At 35.4% G+C, this 22,584-nt stretch overlaps 1 protein-coding gene across 1 annotated transcript in view; it reads right to left on the bottom strand.

The window, feature by feature from the left end:
• LOC123560112 (neurexin-4-like) overlaps positions 1–22,584 on the bottom strand; it is a 99,917-nt gene that overhangs the window by 29,618 nt on the left and 47,715 nt on the right. The window contains exons 17-22 of the mRNA XM_053516987.1: positions 22,205–22,359; positions 12,588–12,819; positions 12,296–12,415; positions 11,671–11,856; positions 9,816–9,955; positions 1,232–1,334 (exon numbers count right to left, since the gene is read on the bottom strand). Of these exons, the coding sequence (XP_053372962.1) occupies positions 1,232–1,334; positions 9,816–9,955; positions 11,671–11,856; positions 12,296–12,415; positions 12,588–12,819; positions 22,205–22,359 (936 nt within the window). The remainder of the gene's footprint in view (positions 1–1,231; positions 1,335–9,815; positions 9,956–11,670; positions 11,857–12,295; positions 12,416–12,587; positions 12,820–22,204; positions 22,360–22,584) is intronic.

Raw genomic sequence — 22,584 nt, 5'->3', positions numbered from 1 at the left:
TGAATCAGCTAAAATATTATTTCTTTGCACATTAATATTAGGTTATTATAAGAATAAGTAACCTCTTGTGAATTTGATAGTATATTGAATGTTATTAGTATGATATTTATGACTGTGAATATAGGGTCAGTTCATGTAGCAAAACATAGCATTTCCGCTGTTTCGGTATATAAATAGTAGAATGTTGTCATTTGTTTCTTTTCAGGTTTAATACCGTGGCAAATCAACGGAGAGATTACGTCCCGTAGAACCTATAGCAACTGATCTGGAAGAATTGATTTTTAAAACTTATGCTTCCCTTTTACATTATACATATTTTGTGCTCATTATTTAACGCATTATGTGCAAAATCATACCAAGCAAAAAGCAATACTTTTGTTAAATATTTTATTAACCATGCGCAATAAAATTCCTATCTACATCTGTTATGAATGAAACTGTGCTTGGAACCAATTTGTTTAATGAGCTATTTATAGACCGAGGTCATAATCTATAACGAAGTGGTCGCTGGAATTCCGTTTCCATTAAAAAAAAAACATAAAAATTATGTATGTGTTTCGATAAAATTCTAATTCGATGTGTTGTATATTTTTGTTAAATACGTTTTGCATTTTGCATGATTTATCAACTTTATTACCAAAGACGAAAAAATTCCATTCATACGTACTTTTCATTCATAGTGGGGGTGGGAGAGGGCGGGGAATTAATATAGCTTCATTATGTCATATATATTTTCTAATATTATCTAACAGAGAGATGCATGCCATAATCATTTACAGAATCAAACAAAATGGTTGAACAAAGTTTTTATTGAACAGATGAGTTAAACATCTTTAAACAAATCCGCAGTAAAACTGATATACACGACGGAACTTTTTGAACTGCGCATAAAAAGATTTATGTTGTCATTCTCAGCACTTGGTTGATCTTTTATGACTTTCGATTTGTGGTAATAATAGTCTGGCGGACAAGTTCGCCAGCCTAAAAACGCTATTCCAATTAATGCGTGTTTTAAATCTTGTGTTAGGAAACTATTTCATCTATACTGAAATTGAAATTAATAAAAGTCCTATTGGAAGCACAGAATGCAACCAAGAAGCATAATAACAGATTCGGATTTACTGAGTCGTTTCCATCAAATGCGTGTTTCTAATCCAGAAATATTAACTTTATAACCGTTATTTCTAACAAAAAAAATTCTTAATCTAGAATTTCAAACAATCTCATTTACCGTTGTTTCCAATAAAGATAAGTTTCATATCACTCATGGAGTATGTCAACTGGTTAGCGAGATGCTCGCCAAGATAGCCTTGCGCCACGTCATAACTGTCAACCTAAAATACATAAATTTTACAGTTACAACTATTAAAAGTATAATGTTTACAGTAACATAATGACAGTACAATAGTTGATAATAAGGACCTGAAAGCACAGTATTTGACAGTAACAACCCGCAAGAATATTACTTGACAATGTTGAAATGAAAGACTATTTGACATTCACAAAAATACATAATATGTTGTGTGGAAAGAAACAATACGTTAATTTTCTTATTAATAACAATAGCGTAACGATATCAAAGACAGTGGTGTCATTAAAAAATCATGAGCACAAGGTTTCGTTCGAATAATGCTTTAAAAATTGAAGATCAAAATTTCAAATAAATAGTAAATCATATCTAAAACGTATTTTTCTTATAATAAAATTCAAAATGAATAGATACGACTAAATGGTTTTTAACTGGATTTAATGATGTATTGAAAAAAACCCAGAAACTATCATCTTATCGAACGGTGAAATGTAACAAAATAAGGATGCGTCATCTTTGCTGTGCTGTTCTTTTTAGATGTTGAAATGATAGATACTAGTATCCTGACATTCATTTTGATTTTCTGGTACTCATCCAAACACACTAAGTATTGAAAAAAGCTACTGTAAAATAATTTAAATATAAGAATTGAATGCTATAAGTGTAGGTTTATAATAACCTGAAACTAGGCGATCATTTGTTGAAAAGCGCATGTCTCTCTTCCGCACCCCCCCCCCAACACACACACACACACACCACACACACATCACCAGTGCATAGTAAAAGGCAAGAATTCAATAGGAGATAGAAGCGAAAGTCAGAGACACTGATGGTTGGCTGCTATTGGCATCATCTATTCAACATGTCCAATCATCCCACTAAGTTTAAACATTCTTTGTCTAGTGGTTCTTAAGTTATGATCTGGAAAACGTTTTCCATGTTCTGGCCCCTGTGACCTTCACCTTTGAGTGACACCAAATTCAATAGGAGTCAAATCTACTCTGCATATCTAAGCATCCAATGAAGTTTCAACATTCCGGATCAAGTGTTTCGCAAGTTATTGATCGAAAAGCGTTTCCATTTTTAAGGCCCGAGACCTTGACCTTTTATACAAGTGACCCTGAAAACAATACAGGTCATGTACTATGTAAGTCCTATCATCCTACGAAGATTGAAGGTTCTAAGTTTGGTGGCTCTCAAGTTATTGATCGGATCATTTTCAATGTTCGGGTACATGTGGCCTTGCACTTTGATTAAATGACCCTAATGTCAACAGGGGTTATCTGCTCTACATGTCCAATCATCCTATGAAGTTTCTCGGTCAAGTAGTTCTAAAGTTATTAATTGAAAATGAGGTGTGACAGACGAATGGTCCCTATGATATTGACCTTGGATCAAGTGACCCAAACAACAACAGACGTCATCTTCTTCATAAGTCCTGTCATCTTATGAAGTTTGAAGGTTCGAGGTCAAGTGCTTCCCAAGTTACTGATCGGAAATGGATTTCTTTGGCTGTATCCAGTGACCATGACCTCTAATAGAGTGATCCCAAAATCAACATGTGTCATTTAGTCAGCGTGTTCAATCATCCTATGAAGTTTCAAGATTCTTGGTCAAGTGATTCTCAAGGTTTTGACCGGAAATGAATTTCCATATTCAGGTCCCTGTAACCTCCACCTTTAACAGAGTAACCCAAAAATCAACAGTCGTCATCTACTCTGCATGTCCCATTATCCTATTAATTTTCAATATTTTGGGTCAAGTGGTTCTCAACGTATTGATTGGAAATGTTTTTCAATGTTCAGGCCCCTTTGACCTTGACCTTCGATGGAGTGACCCCATATACGAGAGAATCATCTACTCCATAAGCCCTGCCACCCTACGAAGTTTGAAGGTTCTAGGTCAAATGGTTCTTCAGTTATTGATCAGAAATGGATATCCATGTGCTTGCCTCTGTGACCTTTGCCGTTAACAGAGTGACCCCAAAATTTATAGGGGTCATTTACTCAGCATGTCCAAACATCCTTTAAAGTTTCAACATTCTTGGTCAAGTGGCTCTCAAGTTCTTATCCATGTTCAAACCCCAGTGACCTTGACCTTTATTGGAATGACCCCAAACACAATAGAGGTTGTCTACTTGACTCGGAAATGAAGAGTGACGGCCGGCCGAAATGACAAACAGACTGTCGGACAGGGAAAAACAATATGTCTCCCCCATGAAGGAGGTGGGTGGGGGGGTGGAAGGAAGGAAGGACACAAATACATCAATTGACAACGACGACTTGGAGGTCAGCTATTTGACAGAATTGTCCTTAAAGTACATTACTTGAAATTAACGACCTGAAGGTACAATATTTGACAAAACGCCGAAAGTGCATTACTTGACACAATCACCTCACGAAATCATACTGTTTGAAAGTATACGTAACAACCGGAAAGTACATAACTTGATAATGATGACCTGTAGGTAATCTATCTCATATTTACAACCTTAAAGTTCATAACTAGGCAAAGACACAAACACATTGAAAGTATAACATTTGATAGTAACAACCGAAAAGTACTTTATCAGACAATGACAATCAGGAAACACATTATTCCACAGTGACAAACATTATTTGACAGTGGCAAGTAGGAACAATAAGGAAACACTTTATTTGACAAAATAATACAATCTGATAGCACATCAAATGACACTACACTGACAAGCAGAAAGCACATTAATTATATGACAGCGGTAAACAAATATAGCGTGTTATTTGACAGCACTTGACATACAGGAACCACATGATTTGACAGTTATAACCTTATATAGCAGTAACAAACAGAAACACACATTATGTGACGGTTATAACCATATATAGCAGTAACAAACAGAAACTCACATTATGTGACGGTTATAACCATATATAGCAGTAACAAACAGAAACACACATTATGTGACGGTTATAACCATATATAGCAGTAACAAACAGAAACACACATTATGTGACGGTTATAACCATATATAGCAGTAACAAACAGAAACACACATTATGTGACGGTTATAACCTTATATAGCAGTAACAAACAGAAACACACATGATTATGTGACGGTTATAACCTTATATAGCAGTAACAAACAGAAACACATATTATGTGACGGTTATAACCATATATAGCAGTAACAAACAGAAACACACATGATTTGACGGTTATAACCATATATAGCAGTAACAAACAGAAACACACATGATTTGACGGTTATAACCATATATAGCAATAACAAACAGAAACACACATGATTTGACGGTTATAAACCATATATAGCAGTAACAAATAGAAACACACATGATTTGACGGTTATAACCATATATCGCAGTAACAAACAGAAACACACATGATTTGACGGTTATTATTTTATATGGCAGTAACAAACAGAAACACACATTATGTGACGGTCATAACCATATATAGCAGTAACAAACAGAAACACACATTGTGTGACGGTTATAACCATATATAGCAGTAACAAACAGAAACACACATGATTTGACGGTTATAACCATATATAGCAGTAACAAACAGAAACACACATTATGTGACGGTTATAACCATATATAGCAGTAACAAACAAAGAGCACAGAAAAAAAAAACAACAGCGACATCCAGAAATAATACCTTTTGACAGTAATAACTTGAAAGCCAATCGTCTGTCCGTTCACAGTTTCTTGTGAACACGATAAAGACCACATTTTGCAACCAATTTTAATCAAAAAAGTGTTAAGCGATCGTGGTAAGAAATTTCTTTGTTAGATTTTGAATGATTTTTGAATTACGGTTTTATTTAGTGAATTTTTGTTCATTCTATAGAATTTTGTAAAACGTTTACTTTTCGGCAAGATATTAGCTAGTTTCGGTTTGTCAGTTTAATTTATCTTTTTCTTTTCTTCTGATTTTTGTAAATTATTTATTCCGAAAGAGGAATCTAAAATGTGTCATTTGTATAAGTTGTCTAATCTATATCAAAAATTGTGCAACGTGGTAATTAGAAAGTAATTTTGCATAAATTATATTTGTCAAGCTTTTCGTTGTTAATTACGGAACGCCGGTACTGTACTGCATATACGTGCTATTGATTTCATGCGTCACGTGAATACGATACATCACTTATTACTTCAATTATTTCTAAAATTAATTACCTAGCTTCTTCCACCAGACTACATTTTCCTGGTGATGTCACAACCCGTAAGTCATAAACTTGTGGTTTTCTTTACTCGCCTGGATGTGAATTCCCAGGGCTGAGATTCTACGTCCCATGGTTGTGCCTTAACCGCCAAGCTGCTGACCTTGAGATAGCTCAGAGATACAAACACCGGATATGGTGAGCCAGAATAGGGTCAACGTGTTCGGGATCTTATAAGGGAAAGTACCTTACCTGATTTTAATGCTACTATAAGTTTAAAGTCAAACTTAAACATCTGTGTAAACATCAAAATGAGAGCTTACAAGTAATCTGAGAAGCGAAACTTTTATATAAACTATCAGATATTGAGCTCAGTTTTTCCCCGTCTATCTATTTTTTTTCTTTCATTCATTGTAAAATTATCATTTTTTTCTGTATATGAACTTGTAAATATTGTAATGCGTGTTTAATTGTTCGTATAGTTTCTGTCCCCAGTTCGACTATCCTGTCACAGAGTCATGTAGGGTAAAAAACTAGGTCATCACTCAAATTAAAGAAAAAGCATGTTTACACTGTAGAGGTCTCATTCATGATCCTATTTTTAAGAAAGTTGGTCAAGATGTTTACTTTGATTATTCTTATCCAAGTCTAACACGTGAGCGATATATGGTCATTATGACTTTCTTATTTGACAGTTACAAGTTGAAAGCGCATTATTTCAAAAAAGCAATCTTTAAGCACATTGTCTAACAATAATAGTGTCAAATCGTCTATTTAGCAGTGACATCAAGAAAAGACATTAGTTCGAAGTGATAACCAGTAAGTACTTCGACATTGAATACCAGATTGTACATTAACCGTAACAACATGAAAGTATATTAGTATATCATTTGACATTTACAACCAGAAGGTAACCACCCTTCACTTTGGAGAGAATAAAGACCCAGAGAAAAAGCTTAACGAATAGGCCTGGTGTCATCTGGCTTTGCTCTAAAACTGCATACTCTAATACATCTGCCATTAATTCCTACCCATAACATTCAACAAACTAGGAATTCACTACCCATAACATTCAACAAACTAGGAATTTACATTAATTCCTACCCATAACATTCAACAAACTAGGAATTCACATTAATTCCTACCCATAACATTCAACAAACTAGGAATTCACATCAGCAATAGTGTGAAGGGAAATGAAAGTATATGTTACTTATGTTACTTTTTTGTCTTTGACAATGAGCTTCATGTGAATTATAAAACATACTTTTCCTTTGAAATCTTTTCTATAAGTTGCAGCGTTCTATTTAGCTTTATGTTTAAATTCGGGAGTACTTTGACTTGCCAACGTTATTTATCTGAAATTATGTATAGCAATGGTTATTTTTTCGGATGTGGCAGACAAACATATTTCCTTGTTTCAAAGTGCCACGGTAGACGGCCGGGAAGCTCAATCGGTTGAGAATCAGAATCCGAGTCCGAGTCTCTCACTCGCTGCACATTTTTCTCATCCAAAGACGTTTAGCGTCCAACGTGGAACAGTGACTGAATATACTCCCAGAACATTTCAACCCTTTTCTCTGCACCAGTAGAAATTCGAATACGTAATTCATATAGTGAAAGAGGTGTGGCATTGGTCTGCTGATTCGTCAAGTGTGGTGTGCTGTGTGTTTGTCATCTTCCGCTTTCAGCCTCTACCGCTGGCTAGCCTTCTGGTGAACAAGGAGGTCTTCCCTGCCAGTACATAGCATCTCTGCAGACAAGCCCTTTTGCAGTGCCTCCCAGTTGGCGCCACACGGTAACTGAGCACCTTGCAGCCTCAGGCAAAACTGCAGGGGACTCGGAGGAGGTCTGCCCCCAGACATGTGGAATGCCAGGCCCACCGATGTGTGGACACGCCCTAATGTCTATGAACAGACTCCAAGCTATGGGACAAATAGCTCCTTTATTCTCAGGATAAAGTTTTAACTCAGAAATAAGTCTGAGGTAACCCCGAAAGAAACCTAGGGACTTGAAGACAAAATGAACGTAGCGCAGTGGTAGCGCGTCCGCCTTGAGGACGAAGGATCCCGGATTCGATCCCGACCACAGCCTTGGTGGTAGTGTCCTTAGGCAAGACACTTTAATTCCACATTGCCTTTTTTGCTCTTAAAAAATTGTTCCATCTGGAATGAGTCTCGAGAACCATTAATATAAGTTGTAAGAACTTGTTTGGCAATCGAGAATAAATAAATTAGTATAAACATAACTAACCACAGGACAATGCAATATCGCTATGACTACAAAGCCATTCGCGAACAAGAAGAAGAAGAAGAAGAATATAGCAATAGAGCATATCACGGTATAGGACTTTAATAGTACAAGGGCGCCCACCATTGAGGCATTTTTGAATGTTCAAAATGTTCAAAATTTCAAGACTAGCTCAAGGTCAAAATCAAGGTCAAATTTCACTTCAGTACACAACACTGTGCGTGTGGTCCTTGCATGTGGTCCAAATTTGAAAGCTGTAGCTTGAGAAATGTGAAATTAGGTCACTAGATCAATTTCAAGGTCAAAGTTCATTTTGGTATACAAAATATGCAAGTGCTTCAAATTTGGAGGCTGTAGCTTGAGAAATGTGAAAGTAGGTACAAAATAAAAATCAATGTCAAATTTCAATTCAGAACACAAAAATATGCATGTGGTCCAAATTTGAAGCCTGTAGCTTCAGAAATGTGAAAATAGGTCACTAGGTCAATCTCAAGATCAAAGTTCATTTCGGTACACAAAACTATGCATGTGGTCCAAATTTGAAAGCTGTAGCTTGAGAAATGTGAAAGTAGGTACAAAGTAAAAATCAATGTCAAATTTCATTTCGGAACACAAAACTACGCATGAAGTCCAAATTTGAAGCCTGTACCTTCAAAAATGTGGAAGTAGGTCACTAGGTCAATGTCAAGGTCAAAGATTTTTTCGGTGCACAAAACTATGCATGTGGTCCAAATCTGAAGGCTGTAGCTTGAGAAATGTGAAAGTAGGTCACTAGATCAAAATCAAGGTCAAATTTCATTTCTGAACACAAAATTATGCATGTGGTCCAAAAATGTGAAAGTAGGTCACTAGGTCAATGTCACGGTCAAAGTTTTTTTCAGTGCAAAAACTATGCACGTGGTCCAAATTTGAAGGCTGTAGCTACATAAATGTAAAAGTAGGTCACAAGGTCAAAATCAAAGTCAACTCATGCCAAAGTTCATCTTGCCGCTAAAACTATACATGTGGTCCAAATTTGAATGTTGTAGGTTATTGACAAAAAGATTTTAAAGCTTTTCCCTTTATAAGTCTATAAGAACCATGTGACCCACGGGGCGGGGCCATATTTGACCCTAGGGGGATAATTTGAACAAACTTGGTAGAGAACCACTAGATGATGCTATATTGCAAATATCAAAGCCCTAGGCGTTGTGGTTTGGACAAGAAGATTTTCAAAGTTTTTCCCTATATAAGTCTATGTAAACCAAGTGACACCCAGGGCAGGGTCATATTTGACCCTAGGGAAATAATTTGAACAATCTAGCAGAAGGCCACTAGATGATGTCACATACAAAATATCAAAGCTCTAGGCCCTGTGGTTTTGGACAAGAGGTTTTTTAAAGTTGTTCCCTGTATAAGTCTATATAAATCATGTGACCCCTGGGCGGGGCCATATTTGACCCCAGGGAAATAATTTGAAACATCTTGGTAGAGGACCACTAGATGATGCTACATACCAAATATCAAAGCCCTAGGCTCTGTGGTTTTGGACAAGAAGATTTTCAAAGTTTCTCCCTATATAAATCTATGTAAATTATAAAAATAAACAAAGGGCCATAACTCACTAAAAAGTTGTTGAACCAGTGTGATTTTCAAGGGGGACACAACTAGGGTACCAATACATTATTCTGACAAAGTTTGGTCAAAATCCCCCAGTAGTTTCTGAGGAGATGCGATAACGAGAAATTGTTAACGGACGGACGGACGGACGGAAGGACGACGGACCACGGACGCAGAGTGATTTGAACAGCCCACCATCTGATGATAGTGAGCTAAAAATGTGGGAAAATGCAGCTCGATTGTTAGAGTATCGGATCGGTATTATGAGGTCCCGTGTTTTGAGTTTCGGTCTGGCTGCACATTTTTCAAGTATAAGCACTTCAAGAGCCTGGATGATTTTTAACTATGTTTCATTATTTTACTTATTAAAAAAATCGACGACATGCGCACAAGTTCCCATTGGTCTACTTAATTGTGTATTCTGAACTTAAATTACAGTTGTTCTTGTTTTCCATATCTTGATCTGACAGAATCATGAAAATACGTTTTTACCTGCATAAAGAGCCGTTTTCCGCTCTCTTCCCTCCACACAATGATTTCATGCGCCTGTCCGTTTGTCAGATCTATGCCTGGTATATATGTGTTCAATTCCCAACGTTCAAAACCAATATCCATGAAAAACTTTACGCCACCTGTTGTGAAAAAATACTTGATTTGAATACATTTACAGCTATTCTGGCATAAAGATGAAGAAAACCTTGTCACCCAGGTAAATTCAATTTTATTGCACTGTAGCAATTCATAATACATCGTGTAATTGAATATTTTTGCTGCTAAATCCCATGTTTCTATATAATACAGATCTGAAGTACATGACCCATTTAAGGTAATGTATTTAAAATCGAGAAAAGAAAGAAAACATGGAGCTCTTTTCAGCTTATTTCGGTTTTACTCTTATCCGTCTGCATTTTGGATGATGTAATAGTATCTAATGTAAAATGTATATGTCGCAGCATTCTTATCTCCATGGTGGCGCATTTTGTGTCATTTTAAAGCAATTATATATGATAACGGTTTTTTTTTCGACGGCTTCAGTGCCAATTTCTTACCGACATAAATGAAACTTGGCCGTTAATTTAAAAGCAAAACACAAGCAAACATTTGATTTTGTATCCTATCGTTTCTTAAAGGTATTAGTGCCATGTCGAGACGGAGGCTCAAATATATTACATCTTGCTATTTTCTTAATTTACCTTAAATAGTACTTTATGTTCAGTGCGATGAAAGAATTGGTGTTGAAGCGATATCAATGTTGACAGGTAGGTGGAGTCGGGAGGGGAGTAGGTCCGATGGGTTACCGGCCAGCTAAACCTTTCCATATGTTCCAAGAAAAAATTCTGAAGACTAAAATTATTCCCTTTTTTGACAATACCTTTCACACCAAAACCTTATCACTACATCCAGCTGCTCTTTGATGCTGTTTTTCCTTTATCCACTGATATTTTTCACAACAAACAGGTTTTTTTTTCGGTCAAAAGTTGAGAGAGAGGTCGGGGGTTTTGGGACGAAGTATATGACATTACATATCTACAAACAATATTCTAGTTTTGCGCCACCTTTAACGAAACAAATCAGAAATATCACTTAAAGAAGTATAACATTTATGCTTACAATATGTGAAAAACTGTCAAAAAATACAAGTTATCATTATATTGACATTATATTGCTATCAAGTATGAAATTTATAATCATAACATCGTGGTTATGTTATCGTCAAAATGTATTCTAGAAAAAAAAACAATTTCAACCTTAATTACCAAAATATCACAACACCGGATCAATTACATATTTTGTTATGAACTATTACCTATTACATTAACACAAGTAAAAATGACCTCGGTGTCATTTAAATTTATTGATAATTTATTTCATTATTAAATCTACATGTATATTTATAATCCTTTCCACTGGTCTAGATGTAGTCACATTTTCAATGATAAAAGGTCAATATTGATTCAAAGGCGGAGCCAAAAACACAAATTGACAACCAGCTGTGACGTCATCACGGTTTGACATCAAACCAATGCGACGTCGTACACAATTTACCACGAAAACTGACCAAAAGATGTAATGTTTATATTTTTGAGAAGGCTGGATTTAATAATGAAACAATTGTTGCCTTTTACGTTCGGTCGATATCACTTTTATCATGTCGATACTGAAATCCACATATCGACCTCAGAAAAAGGCAACAATTGTATATTATTTTCCAATCGTAATATAGTATCATGCACACGCAACTGTCATGATATATATTATTTTTTAAAGCCAGAGTGTTATATAGAAACATAATAAACATAATAATGTAATGGCCCGTTGTTTTCAATATTTAAACGATAAAACCTACCAGCATTGTTCATTTCTATGGAGATATACGGTAATAACGGGTTCTCGGCTTCTCTAAGCTGCAACAGAATTCCCTGTTTCCTTTTTGTGATAAAGCCAATCCTAATAAACTTGAAGCCTCCTTCTTCGTTGATGGACATATTATCGTAGCGAATCATATAGTTACCTTGCATACTAACGCCTACCTCTACGAAACAGAAAATTGTGTAAATAGAAAAACACACTGTAATGTCAGAATATCGTGTTAAAAACATAACACCACAATACAAATACTTCTGATGTATGTTTTAAAATACTAAAAGTAAACGACGGCTTCAAGCTCACCTACTTTTAGCTTCGAATAAATTAATCTACTTTTCAGTATATATAATAAGATATTAAAATCGGAACAGTGTGTTCTAATAGAAAAAAAACTGCTCCAAATCTATTACATTCTTGTTAAATAATTACACGTGATGTATTATCCCTCCACAGAGTTTGCTAGCAAGCCCCAATTTCTCTTAACTGTGGGACTGATCAAGGTAGCGGATGGAGTCGTATCCTGGGACAAAAGAGAACCTTTGAGTTCACTAAAACTGTAACGTTTGAAAAAAAATAACTATTTTTTAAATTATAAACTCAAATACCTCTCGAACACATCCTTCCTTCAAACGGCGTGTGTGTGCAATTGCACGTGTAATGTGAGTATCCCTCGACACACTGACCCTGATTGAAACAGGGATTGCTCGAACACTTACCAACACAACCTGTTCAAAAAGTGATAAAGTACAATATTTCCATTATTCTCCATCATAAGTGTTTAGGTATATGGCATTATATTCAGACCTTGTATATCTTTGACATTCAAAATGTCATTCACAACTTGAAACAGAACTTTAATTATATTTAAATTTACGGAAAATGTGGAATAAAATGTACCTTCTTGTACTCCGTAGGTGAACTTGCCCTTACGAACAGCACCCCTCATGTCGATAAGTACCCCATTAACTCTCAAAGCCCTCATGCACCCTACAAATCCGTCCCTGTGATCAACAGTAGCTCCAACTGTCAGAGGCTTTGTCAGTTCCATTAGACCTGGTATCTCCAGTGGTTCAGTATCAAACACGGAAAATAGACTTAGGTTAAGTGAAGCTGTGTTGTTGTTAATTACCTATTGTGTAAATATAATAAGTTTCAAAATATTTCATCTTTTAATATTGATGACCGAAACATAATGTCAGAACAAGTATGTAATTAGTGTAACATTTCGTTCTGATAGTATATAATAATATAAATATCACATATGACAATATGTCAGAACAAGTATGTAATTAGTGTAACATTTCGTTCTGATAGTATATAATAATATAAATATCACATATGAAAATATTTCTCATAAGTACTTATGGAGACGGAAGAAAAGAGTATACATACTAAGAATTTAAATGGGCCTAATAATTGAGCGTCTTTGGATACTTTCTCAGAAATATTACTATGAATAATAGTCAATCTGATACTGACCAGTGTATACATAATCTTGAAGACTATTTCGGAAATGCAGCTTCTCCTTTTGTTAAGAGATTAGATACTCGTAATAATGTAAATGTTGGCTATAGTGAACGTAATAAGCCATGGTTTAATGTACATTATTTTGAAAAAAAGGATATTTTCTTAAAATGTTTAAATAGATATAGCGCATGCAAAAGTGATATAAATAGAATACAAATGGTTAAAGCCAGTTCAGAGTATAAAAGCTCATTAGTAAATGTAGATTTAATTATGACAAAAAAAAAACAACAACACACTAAACAGAAAAATCTACGTTGTATTGGAAAATGTTAAAAGAGGTATCCGGTGTAAAACAATGTAATACTACTACTTAAAAAAGTCAAATGTAAGTAAGCATTGAAATCTTTTCCCAGTTGTGTGAGCATGTTTCAAATGTCAAACTGATGCTAAAATATTAAGAAAGTAGGTCAGTAGGTCACATTTATGGTCACTTAAAATCAGTTTTAAGATCAGTGTGCAAAACTGTACATGTCATCCAAATTTCAAGGCTGTATCTTAAAAAAGTAGGTCAGTAGGTCAAGGTCAGAGTTAGGTGACCCCTAATCACTTGGGGTCATTAGGTAATTATAACTAAACAGTCAAGAAAATATGATCTGATAATTTTTGTAGTATTTTTTTCTATATAACTCATTTAACAAGTGACCCCCGGGCGGGGCCTCTTTTCATTCCAGGGGTATAATTTGAACAACATTGTTAGAGGTCCACTTCAAAATGCTACATACCAAATATCAAAGGCCTAGGCCTTGAACTTTTAGATAAAAAGTTTTTAAAGATTTTTCTATGTAATTTAACTTCGGACCCCAGGATAGGGCCTCTTTTCACCTCAGGCGCATGATTTTGAATAATTTGGTAGAGGACCACAAGGTAATGATACATACCAAATATCAAAAACCTAGGCCTTGCAGTTTTAGGTAAGAAGATTTTTAAAGTTTATTTCATACATAAGTCTATCTAAAGCTTGGGACTCCCTGGGTGGGGCCTCTTTTCAACTCGGGGACACAATTTGAACAATCTTGGTAGAGGACCAATAGGCAATGAAACATACCAAATGGCCTTGCACTTTCAGACAAGAAGATTTTTAAATTTTTGTCCCATATAGAAAATATATATAAGGTTTTTTTCCTATAAGCCTATGTAAAACTTGGGACCCCAGGGGCGGGGACTCTTTTCAACCCAGGGGCATAACTTGAACAACTTTCATAGAGGAGCAATAGATGATGTCACATGACAAATATCAAGTCTCTACGCTTTGCAGTTTTGGACGAGAAGATTTTTAAAGTGTTTCCTTTCGGTTGCAATGGCAACCAGAGTGGAATTCAATTCTTTCTTTGAAAGGGGGCCACCCAAGGATCATTCCTGAGATGTTTGGTGTAAATCTGCCCAGTGGTTTTCAAGGAGAAGATTATTTTAGAAAATGTTGACGGACGGACGACACACGACGGACGCCAGACATTGAGCAGTCACAAAAGCTCACCATGAGCCTTTGGCTCAGGTGAGCTAAAAATGATATGGAAAGATATCTGAGTGATACAATCTGGTGTACGTTACTTAAGAATTTACCATGTTCCCAAGGTGTGGTAGATGCTTGGATTCGTCAAAGTGTCGACCATGTTAAAATGTTTGTTTCTTTTGTTAAGCAGAGATTGAATGACTAATTCGTCCAAAATTGGAATTCTAGACAGAGACCGTTTTTATAAAACTTTTTCTGTGCTTCAACTTCAACCATATTTGGAATATTTTACGGTCAATAAGTTTTGTCAAGTGTAAACTAAATTATGATTCTCTTCGCATGGATTACAAATTGAAGCTGGAAGGTGGATTAAACCTGTAAGAATTCCTATTGATGAAAGAAAATGTTTTGTTTCTAATAAATTGGAAGTTAAATATCATTTTGTTACTGAAAGTAGTTTATATAGTGATATAAGAAACAGTATATACCACTAAAGCAATGGAATAGACCGAGTATGATGAAGTTTTCTGAACTAATCCAGTCAGATAATAAAAAAAAGCTTATGAGACATTTAGGAACGCTTATTTATCAAGTTTTTATCTTAAGATATTCTACACTATATGGAAGTTAATGTCCTTATTGCTCTTAAAAGTTTTAACATTGTGATTGGTGAAACAAGACATGTATATGTGTAGTGATTACTTGGCCTTCTCCAGTTCTGATACTGTTAACATGAATACAATACGGAGATTGAAATTTCTTTACAGTTATTATTATATGTAAACGTTAAATGTTACTGTATACGAAATGACATATATGAAGTTCTAATTCAAAATGAATATTACGAGGTTTATATTGCATTCTATTATGTTTATCTCTGTTAAAACACGCTTACGCTAGAATGACGTCGCGTTAAGGAGGAGTGCGACCTTTAACAAAAATTTAGATATATCTATAAAAATTGAATGGAGGAAAATTGAGAATATTTTTGATTTACTCTCGATTTCCCTTTGGCTCTAATCCAAGCCACATTTCTTGGTACGCTGTCAAACTTGGCCAGTAACGCCATTTTATTTTTTGGGCGTCATTTCTTGGCGTCATTTTCACTGTTTCTCCAAGGTTTTTAGCATACCAGTATCCCTGTTTTAGTTGGTAGCGGACACGTATGAAATTGATATATTTTTAAAAGACTAATAAAATCCTTTCCTGTGATATAAATTTCATGAATGATCTGTGACGTACGATAATATTATGACATATTAAAGCGTCAGACTTACATAAAGCGTAACGTAGAGTTTAGCTGGAAAAGTGTCCGTTTTTCGAGTAACACCGTTTAACAAGTCGAGGAATTTTGTTTAAATTTTAATAATAAATGCGCAAATATATTTACTTGCGTTTGATAAACAAAAATTCGTATGTCACCGATTACGTTTTTCCAGTAGGACCAATTTTATTTCCCCAACCCCGAGCTTAAACGCAACGTTATATGGTGTTATTTTTAAAGTTACGCTGAAGGTTTCGGACGATTTCAGAAAACTTGTACTATGTAGCATGTTGTCGACATTTTATCGTAAAAATATACGTTTAATGAAAGCATATAGTGAAATATAACAAGCTAACACTTATAATTCGAATGTCACCATTGCACTGTTGCGCTTCGCCATCGCACTGTCACGCTTCACCATCGTACTGTCGCGCTTCACCATCGTAGTGTCACCATCTTTCTGTCGCGCATCGCCATCGCTGTACCGCGCTTCACAATCGTAGTGATGCGCTTCCCCATCTTTTCTCTATGTATATCAGGAACGACTTTAATTTAACTTTGTATTGTATAGTATTGTCCACTCTGTCCAATGATCAAATAATTAGAACGATTTCCGGCACGGGTATTATTTTATGAATATCACCAGAACTGATGGTATTTAAATGAATATCACCCGGCTGCTGTTTTCAAACGAATATCAGCAGGGTGCTATTCAAATAAAATCTCCCGGCATTGTGTCACTAAAATGAATATCATCAGACATGATGATATTCAAAGCATATCATACCTTTATATTTTTTTTGAAATGTACTGTTCAAGAATAGTCTCCGCTGGTCTATTCCTATGTTACATTGTTTTTTATGAAGTATAAAAATGAATATCAACCGGTAGGGTGTTGTTCAAACAAACATCACTGGACCGAGTGTTACTTATAAGTAAAATATCATTGTATTCAAAATTAACCTCTCTTTTGGAAAATAATAATGTATTTACATGCAATTGTAAATAACTGTTTGTGCGAAAATGTTGTATAAACAGCTCTTATATTGCAAGCCATGAAACGTTAAAATATTTGTTGTCAGCTTAAAATAATAAACAAGAGGGCCATGAAGGCCCTGTATCGCTCACCTGACCTATGGACCTAAAGTTCAGATCATCAAGATTAACATTCTGACCAAGTTTCATTAAGATATGGTCTCTAAAGTGTTAACTAGCTTTTCCTTTGATTTGGCCTAGTGACCTAGTTTTTGACCCCACATGACTCAGATTCGAACTTGACCTAAAGATCATAAAGATAAACATTCTGACCAAAGTTCATGAATACAATCATAAATGTGGCCTCTAGGTTGTTAACAAGCTTTACCTTTGATTTGACCTAGTGACCTAGTTTTTGACCCCATTTGACCCAGATTGGAACTTGACCTAAAGATCATCAAGGTTAACATTCTGGCCAAGATTCACGAAGATACAGTCATGAATGTGACCTCTAGAGTGTTAACAAGTTTTTCCTTTGATTTTTTGACCTGGTGACCTAGTTTTTAATCCCACATGATTCATATTCGAACTTGACCTAGAGGTCATCAAGACAGACATTCTGATTAAGTTTCATAGAGATATAGCCATGAATGTGGCCTCTAGAGTGTTAACAAGATCAAAGTTTCCTTTGATTTGACCTGGTGACCTAGTTTTTGACCTCAGATGATCCAATATCGACCTCGTCCAAGATTTTATTGAGGGTAACATTGTGACAAGTTTCATTTAGATTGGGCCAACATTGTGACCTCTACAGTGTTAACAAGCTTTTCCTTTGATTTGGCCTGGTGAGCTAGTTTTTGACCCCACCTGACCCAGATTGGAACTTGACCTAAAGATCCTAAAGATTAACATTCTGACCAAGATTCATTAAGATATGATCATAAATGTGGCCTCTAGAGTGTTAGCAAGCTTTTCCTCTGATTTGACCTGGTGACCTAGTTTTTGATCCCACCTGAACCAGATTTAAACTTCACCTATAGATTATCAGGATTAACATTCCGACCAAGTTTCATTAAGATATAGTCATAAATGTGGCCACTAGAGTGTGAATAAGCTTTTCCTTTGATTTGACCTGCTGACCTAGTTTTTAACCCCGCATAACCCAGATTCGATCTTGACCTAAAGATCATCAAAATAACATTCTGACCAAGTTTCATGAAGATACAGTCATAACTGTGGCCTCTACAGTGTTAACAATCTTTTCCTTTGATTTGACCTGGTGACCTAGTTTTTAACCTCACCTGACCCAGATTTGAACTCGACTTAAAAATCATCAACATTAATATTCTGAAAAAGTTTCATTAATATATGGTCATAAATGTGGCATCTAGAGTGTTAACTAACTTTTCCTTTGATTTGACCTGGAGACCTAGTTTTTGACCCCAGATGACCCTGATTCAAATTTACCTTAAAGATCATCAAGATTAACATTCTTACCAAGTTTCATGAAGATACAGTCATAAATGTGGACTCTACAGTGTCAACAAGCTTTTCCTTTGATTTGACCTGGTGACCTAGTTTTTGATCTCAGATGACCCAAAATCAAACTCGTCCAAGATTTTATTGCGGACAATATTCTGACCAAGTTACATTAAGATTGAGCTAAAATTGTGATCTCAAGAGTGTTAACAGTCAAATTGTTGACGACGGCTGACTGACGACTGACGACGACGGACGACGGACACAGGGCGATCACAAAAGCTTACCTTGAGCACTTCGTGCTCAGGTGAGCTAAAAATACACTCGTGGCAGTGTGATAGCGAAGCGCGACAGTACGATGGTGAAGCGCAACACTAGGACGGTGATACTACGATGGTGAGGCGCGACAGTGCGCAAATACGCTCGTATTTGTATTTATGACTGCTACTTTGTTAGAGAAGTGGTTAAGAATATCCCGCAACAACGGAACAATATATGTAGAAGACATTACAGTTACGCATAATTTGTATTCTACCTTTGAATTACCTTTTAAACATACGTTTTGGTATATATTGTCGATAAAAATAACCATCTGATAGTTCTTGTTCCTGTTTTAACTCTGCCATTTTTCTGAGATGAGCGCCGCTACCCCCGATGTAACGGCCTTTATAATCAGGACGTACGTATCCGTCTCTCAAGTCTTTGAAAAGTTATAAGTAGACAATTTCTGCTCGCGGGGCGCGAGTTCCTAATACGTGCCACCTCTCTCCGTTAGACAGGTTTTCTTCGACATTAGACTTAGGAAAACGTATAAAGGTTTCGTTGGTGGGCTCTGTAGGGTTCATATTCTTACGGCTTTTTACTGACTAATGAAGAGGGAATGGTTACACTTATCAAGAAAGACAAACAACGTATTCTTACAATAATTTTATTTCATGAAAAAAATAGTGGCAGAAATTAAAACATTTGTTTTAATGAACGCGGTCATAACACTTTTTGAAACATTAATGTCACTTTTTGAAACACTCTAAACACTTTTCGAAACAACGGTATCAAAAATGAAAACGTACCCTATGGGAAATTACGTGTTATTGCGCAAAAATTGATTCGACCATGACAAGAAAACGATCAAGGTGTTAGAAAAATGAACAGTCATTGGCAAATATTAATCAGGCATTAACGAAACAGTGTACATTTAATGTCTATAAATAAAAAATGACAAAAACTCGAGGCTTTCAAAACAAGAAGTCAGGTTTAAAAAGCGAGAAATTGATATAGAAAAGGCGATTTGTCTCATTAAAGAAGAAAGTAATCATTTTTATTACTCCGCATTTTTTAACTGCTACAAATGTCACTTCGATATGTTGTCATGCATAAATTGGTATTGTACACAATAAGCTGTTTTTTTTTTCGCTATAAATGTACCAGTGTAAGTTCTGGACTGAAGCATGGATTAACGCATTTAATGCTTCATGGTTGAGAAAAAACATTTTATCTGATTCAAGAATGCGTGGTATTCAATCAGAACACTGATACGTATCATATTGATCAGACCGTCGCCTTGACTTTATTTATTACCGTCGAAATTTATTCATTGCCATTTTTGATACCAAAGAGTAAAGATCTGGTAAGTGTTTGATACCGCAATAGCCGTCCATTAAATAAGGGTGAAATGTTATATTTTACGCGAGTGTAATTAGGGTCAAATATATAGAAGACGAATACTGCTATCAGTTGGTTATTTTTATTGACAATATATACCAAAACGTATGTTTAAAAGGTAATTCAAAGGTAGAATGCAAATTATGCGTAACTGTAATGTCTTCTACATATATTGTTCCGTAGTTGCGGGATATTCTTAACTACTTCTCTAACAAAGTAGCAGTCATAAATACAAATACGAGCATATTTATTTTCGTTAGTTCGTCGTGTTACTAGTAAAGCTTTTATTATTTATGAAAAAATCGGACTTGTATTGTTGAAGCCCCGCACGTGCCAGCTCGTAATTATCGCGAAGCATAAGGATCTGCGCGAGAAATTTAGGTCCAAAGACAAATACTGCTTCCAGTTTTATTGAAAATAAGTACGTATTCTTGTAACGTTACTTTTTATTTATCTAAATTTAGCTTATGAAGTAAAGAATAGATTGCTCATTATGAAGTTAGAGGAGGGACCACTGTAAGACATTATCTAAATATAGCTTCAATAACGAAAAAATATGGTAGTTAATATTTTCGTCAGGTCACTCATTGTTATTTCTTTAAGATTGTCCGAAGGTACATGCTATGAATACGTGTCTGAGTAATATGCCTTATGCCTTAAGATCGTTATATGCCAAGGATAAACATTACTATATAGGGTTTATTCGAACATGGTGCGAAACATTACGTCACTATCGGTACGGTACATATTCGAGATTAGAAACGCTGAACGTTGTTTTCATCGTTTATTGACGGAATAACCTAGTTAACCTAGTTAACCGATTACAGTTATTTTTAAGCCATCACGCTATAAATACATTTATGAGTAATATGCCTTATGCCTTAAGGTCGTTATATGCTAATGAAAAACGAGATGACTTCATAAATACTGGCGCCAAAGTGACCCGTTGACTACTACTTCTTTTTTTCTGTTACGATTCGAATTATAAGTGTTAGTTTCTTATATTTCAGAATATGCTTTCATTAAACGTATATTTTTACGATAAAATGTCGACAACATGCTCCATAATACAAGTGTTCTGAACTCGTCCGAAACCTTCAGCGTAACTTTAAAAATACCACCAAATAACGTTGCGTTTAAGCTCGGGGTGGGGAAATAATATTGGTTCTACTGGAAAAATGAAATCGGTGACATACAAATTTTTGTTTATCAAACGCAAGTAAATATATTTGCGCATTTATTCCCGACTAGTTAAAAGGCTATACTCGAAAAACGGACAATTTTCCAGCTAAACTCTACGTTACGCCTTATGTACGTCTGACGCTTTAATACGTCATAATCTTATCGTACGTCACAGATCATTCATGAAATTTATATCACAGGAAAGGATTTTTTTAGTCTTTTAAAAATATATTAATTTCATACGTGTCCGCTTCCAACTAAATCAGGGATATGCTAAAAACCTTGGAGAAACAGTGAAAATGGCGCCAGGAAATGACGCCCAAAAAGTGCCGTTACCGGCCAAGTTTGACAGCGTACCAAAGAAATGTGGCTTAGATTAGAGCCAAACGGAAAACGAGAATAAATCAGAAATATTCTCAATTTTCCTCCATTCATTTTTCATAGATCTATCTAAATTTTTGTTAAAGGTCGGACTCTTCCTTAACGTGCGGTGACGTCAATATTTTTGTTGCGATCAAGAAAGAGCGCAACTATATTTTATCTACTGTTTTAGATTAAGGGCACATTAGAATCGAAATAATTTATAGCAACACCGTGTTTTAACACTACTTATACACTCGGGCGGTAATACGTCGTACAAATAATTTAACTCGGGCTGCGTCCTCGTGAAATTATTACGCCCGACGTATAACCGCCAATCGTGCATAAATAGTGTTAAAACACTCTTTCGCCATAAATTATTTCTTAAACCCCTGAAACACATGATACTATACTTAACTGAACTGTACTAACTGTGTGCGTCGATATGTTCCAATTGTTATGTATCAAAAGGTATAAATGGCAAATATCTATTTAATTGTTACATGTTACATGTTTTCACACTGTTTGGTCATCATGTATTATTTTATGCTGTTATCATCATGTATTTAAAAATGCAATGAATTAAAAAAAAGTATCTATCTATCTATGAAATACCTCAGGGAAATTGTCAACACGAAGCCATGCCTGCTTCAGGTTATGTTCCACGTGCACGGTATGCCACGTGTCGTCGTTGAGAATGTTACTGGCCCTGTATTCTAATGTGTCGGCCCCGTTTCCAACATTGTAACTGAATTGAATCGTGTTTCCACCTGAAATATATTACTAACATTGTTGTTTTCATAGTAATTGTTGTTTTTACAGTATTTGTTGTTTTAACAGATTACTAAGATCATGGTAAGGGCGGACAATATTTTTGAATGTATCAGAAATAACTTTAAATAATGTAGAGAAGTATTTTGACTGGTAGGATATGCCAAATCTGGAATCAAAGTAAAACTGGAACACGATGACCGAACTGTTTGAAATTGATTTTT

This window comes from Mercenaria mercenaria, chromosome 10, assembly GCF_021730395.1.
Source record: "Mercenaria mercenaria strain notata chromosome 10, MADL_Memer_1, whole genome shotgun sequence".
In the NCBI taxonomy this organism is placed as follows: Eukaryota; Metazoa; Mollusca; class Bivalvia; order Venerida; family Veneridae; genus Mercenaria; species Mercenaria mercenaria.
The sequence above is the reverse complement of the archived record's forward strand: the minus strand, read 5'-3'. Positions and strand labels throughout refer to the sequence as shown.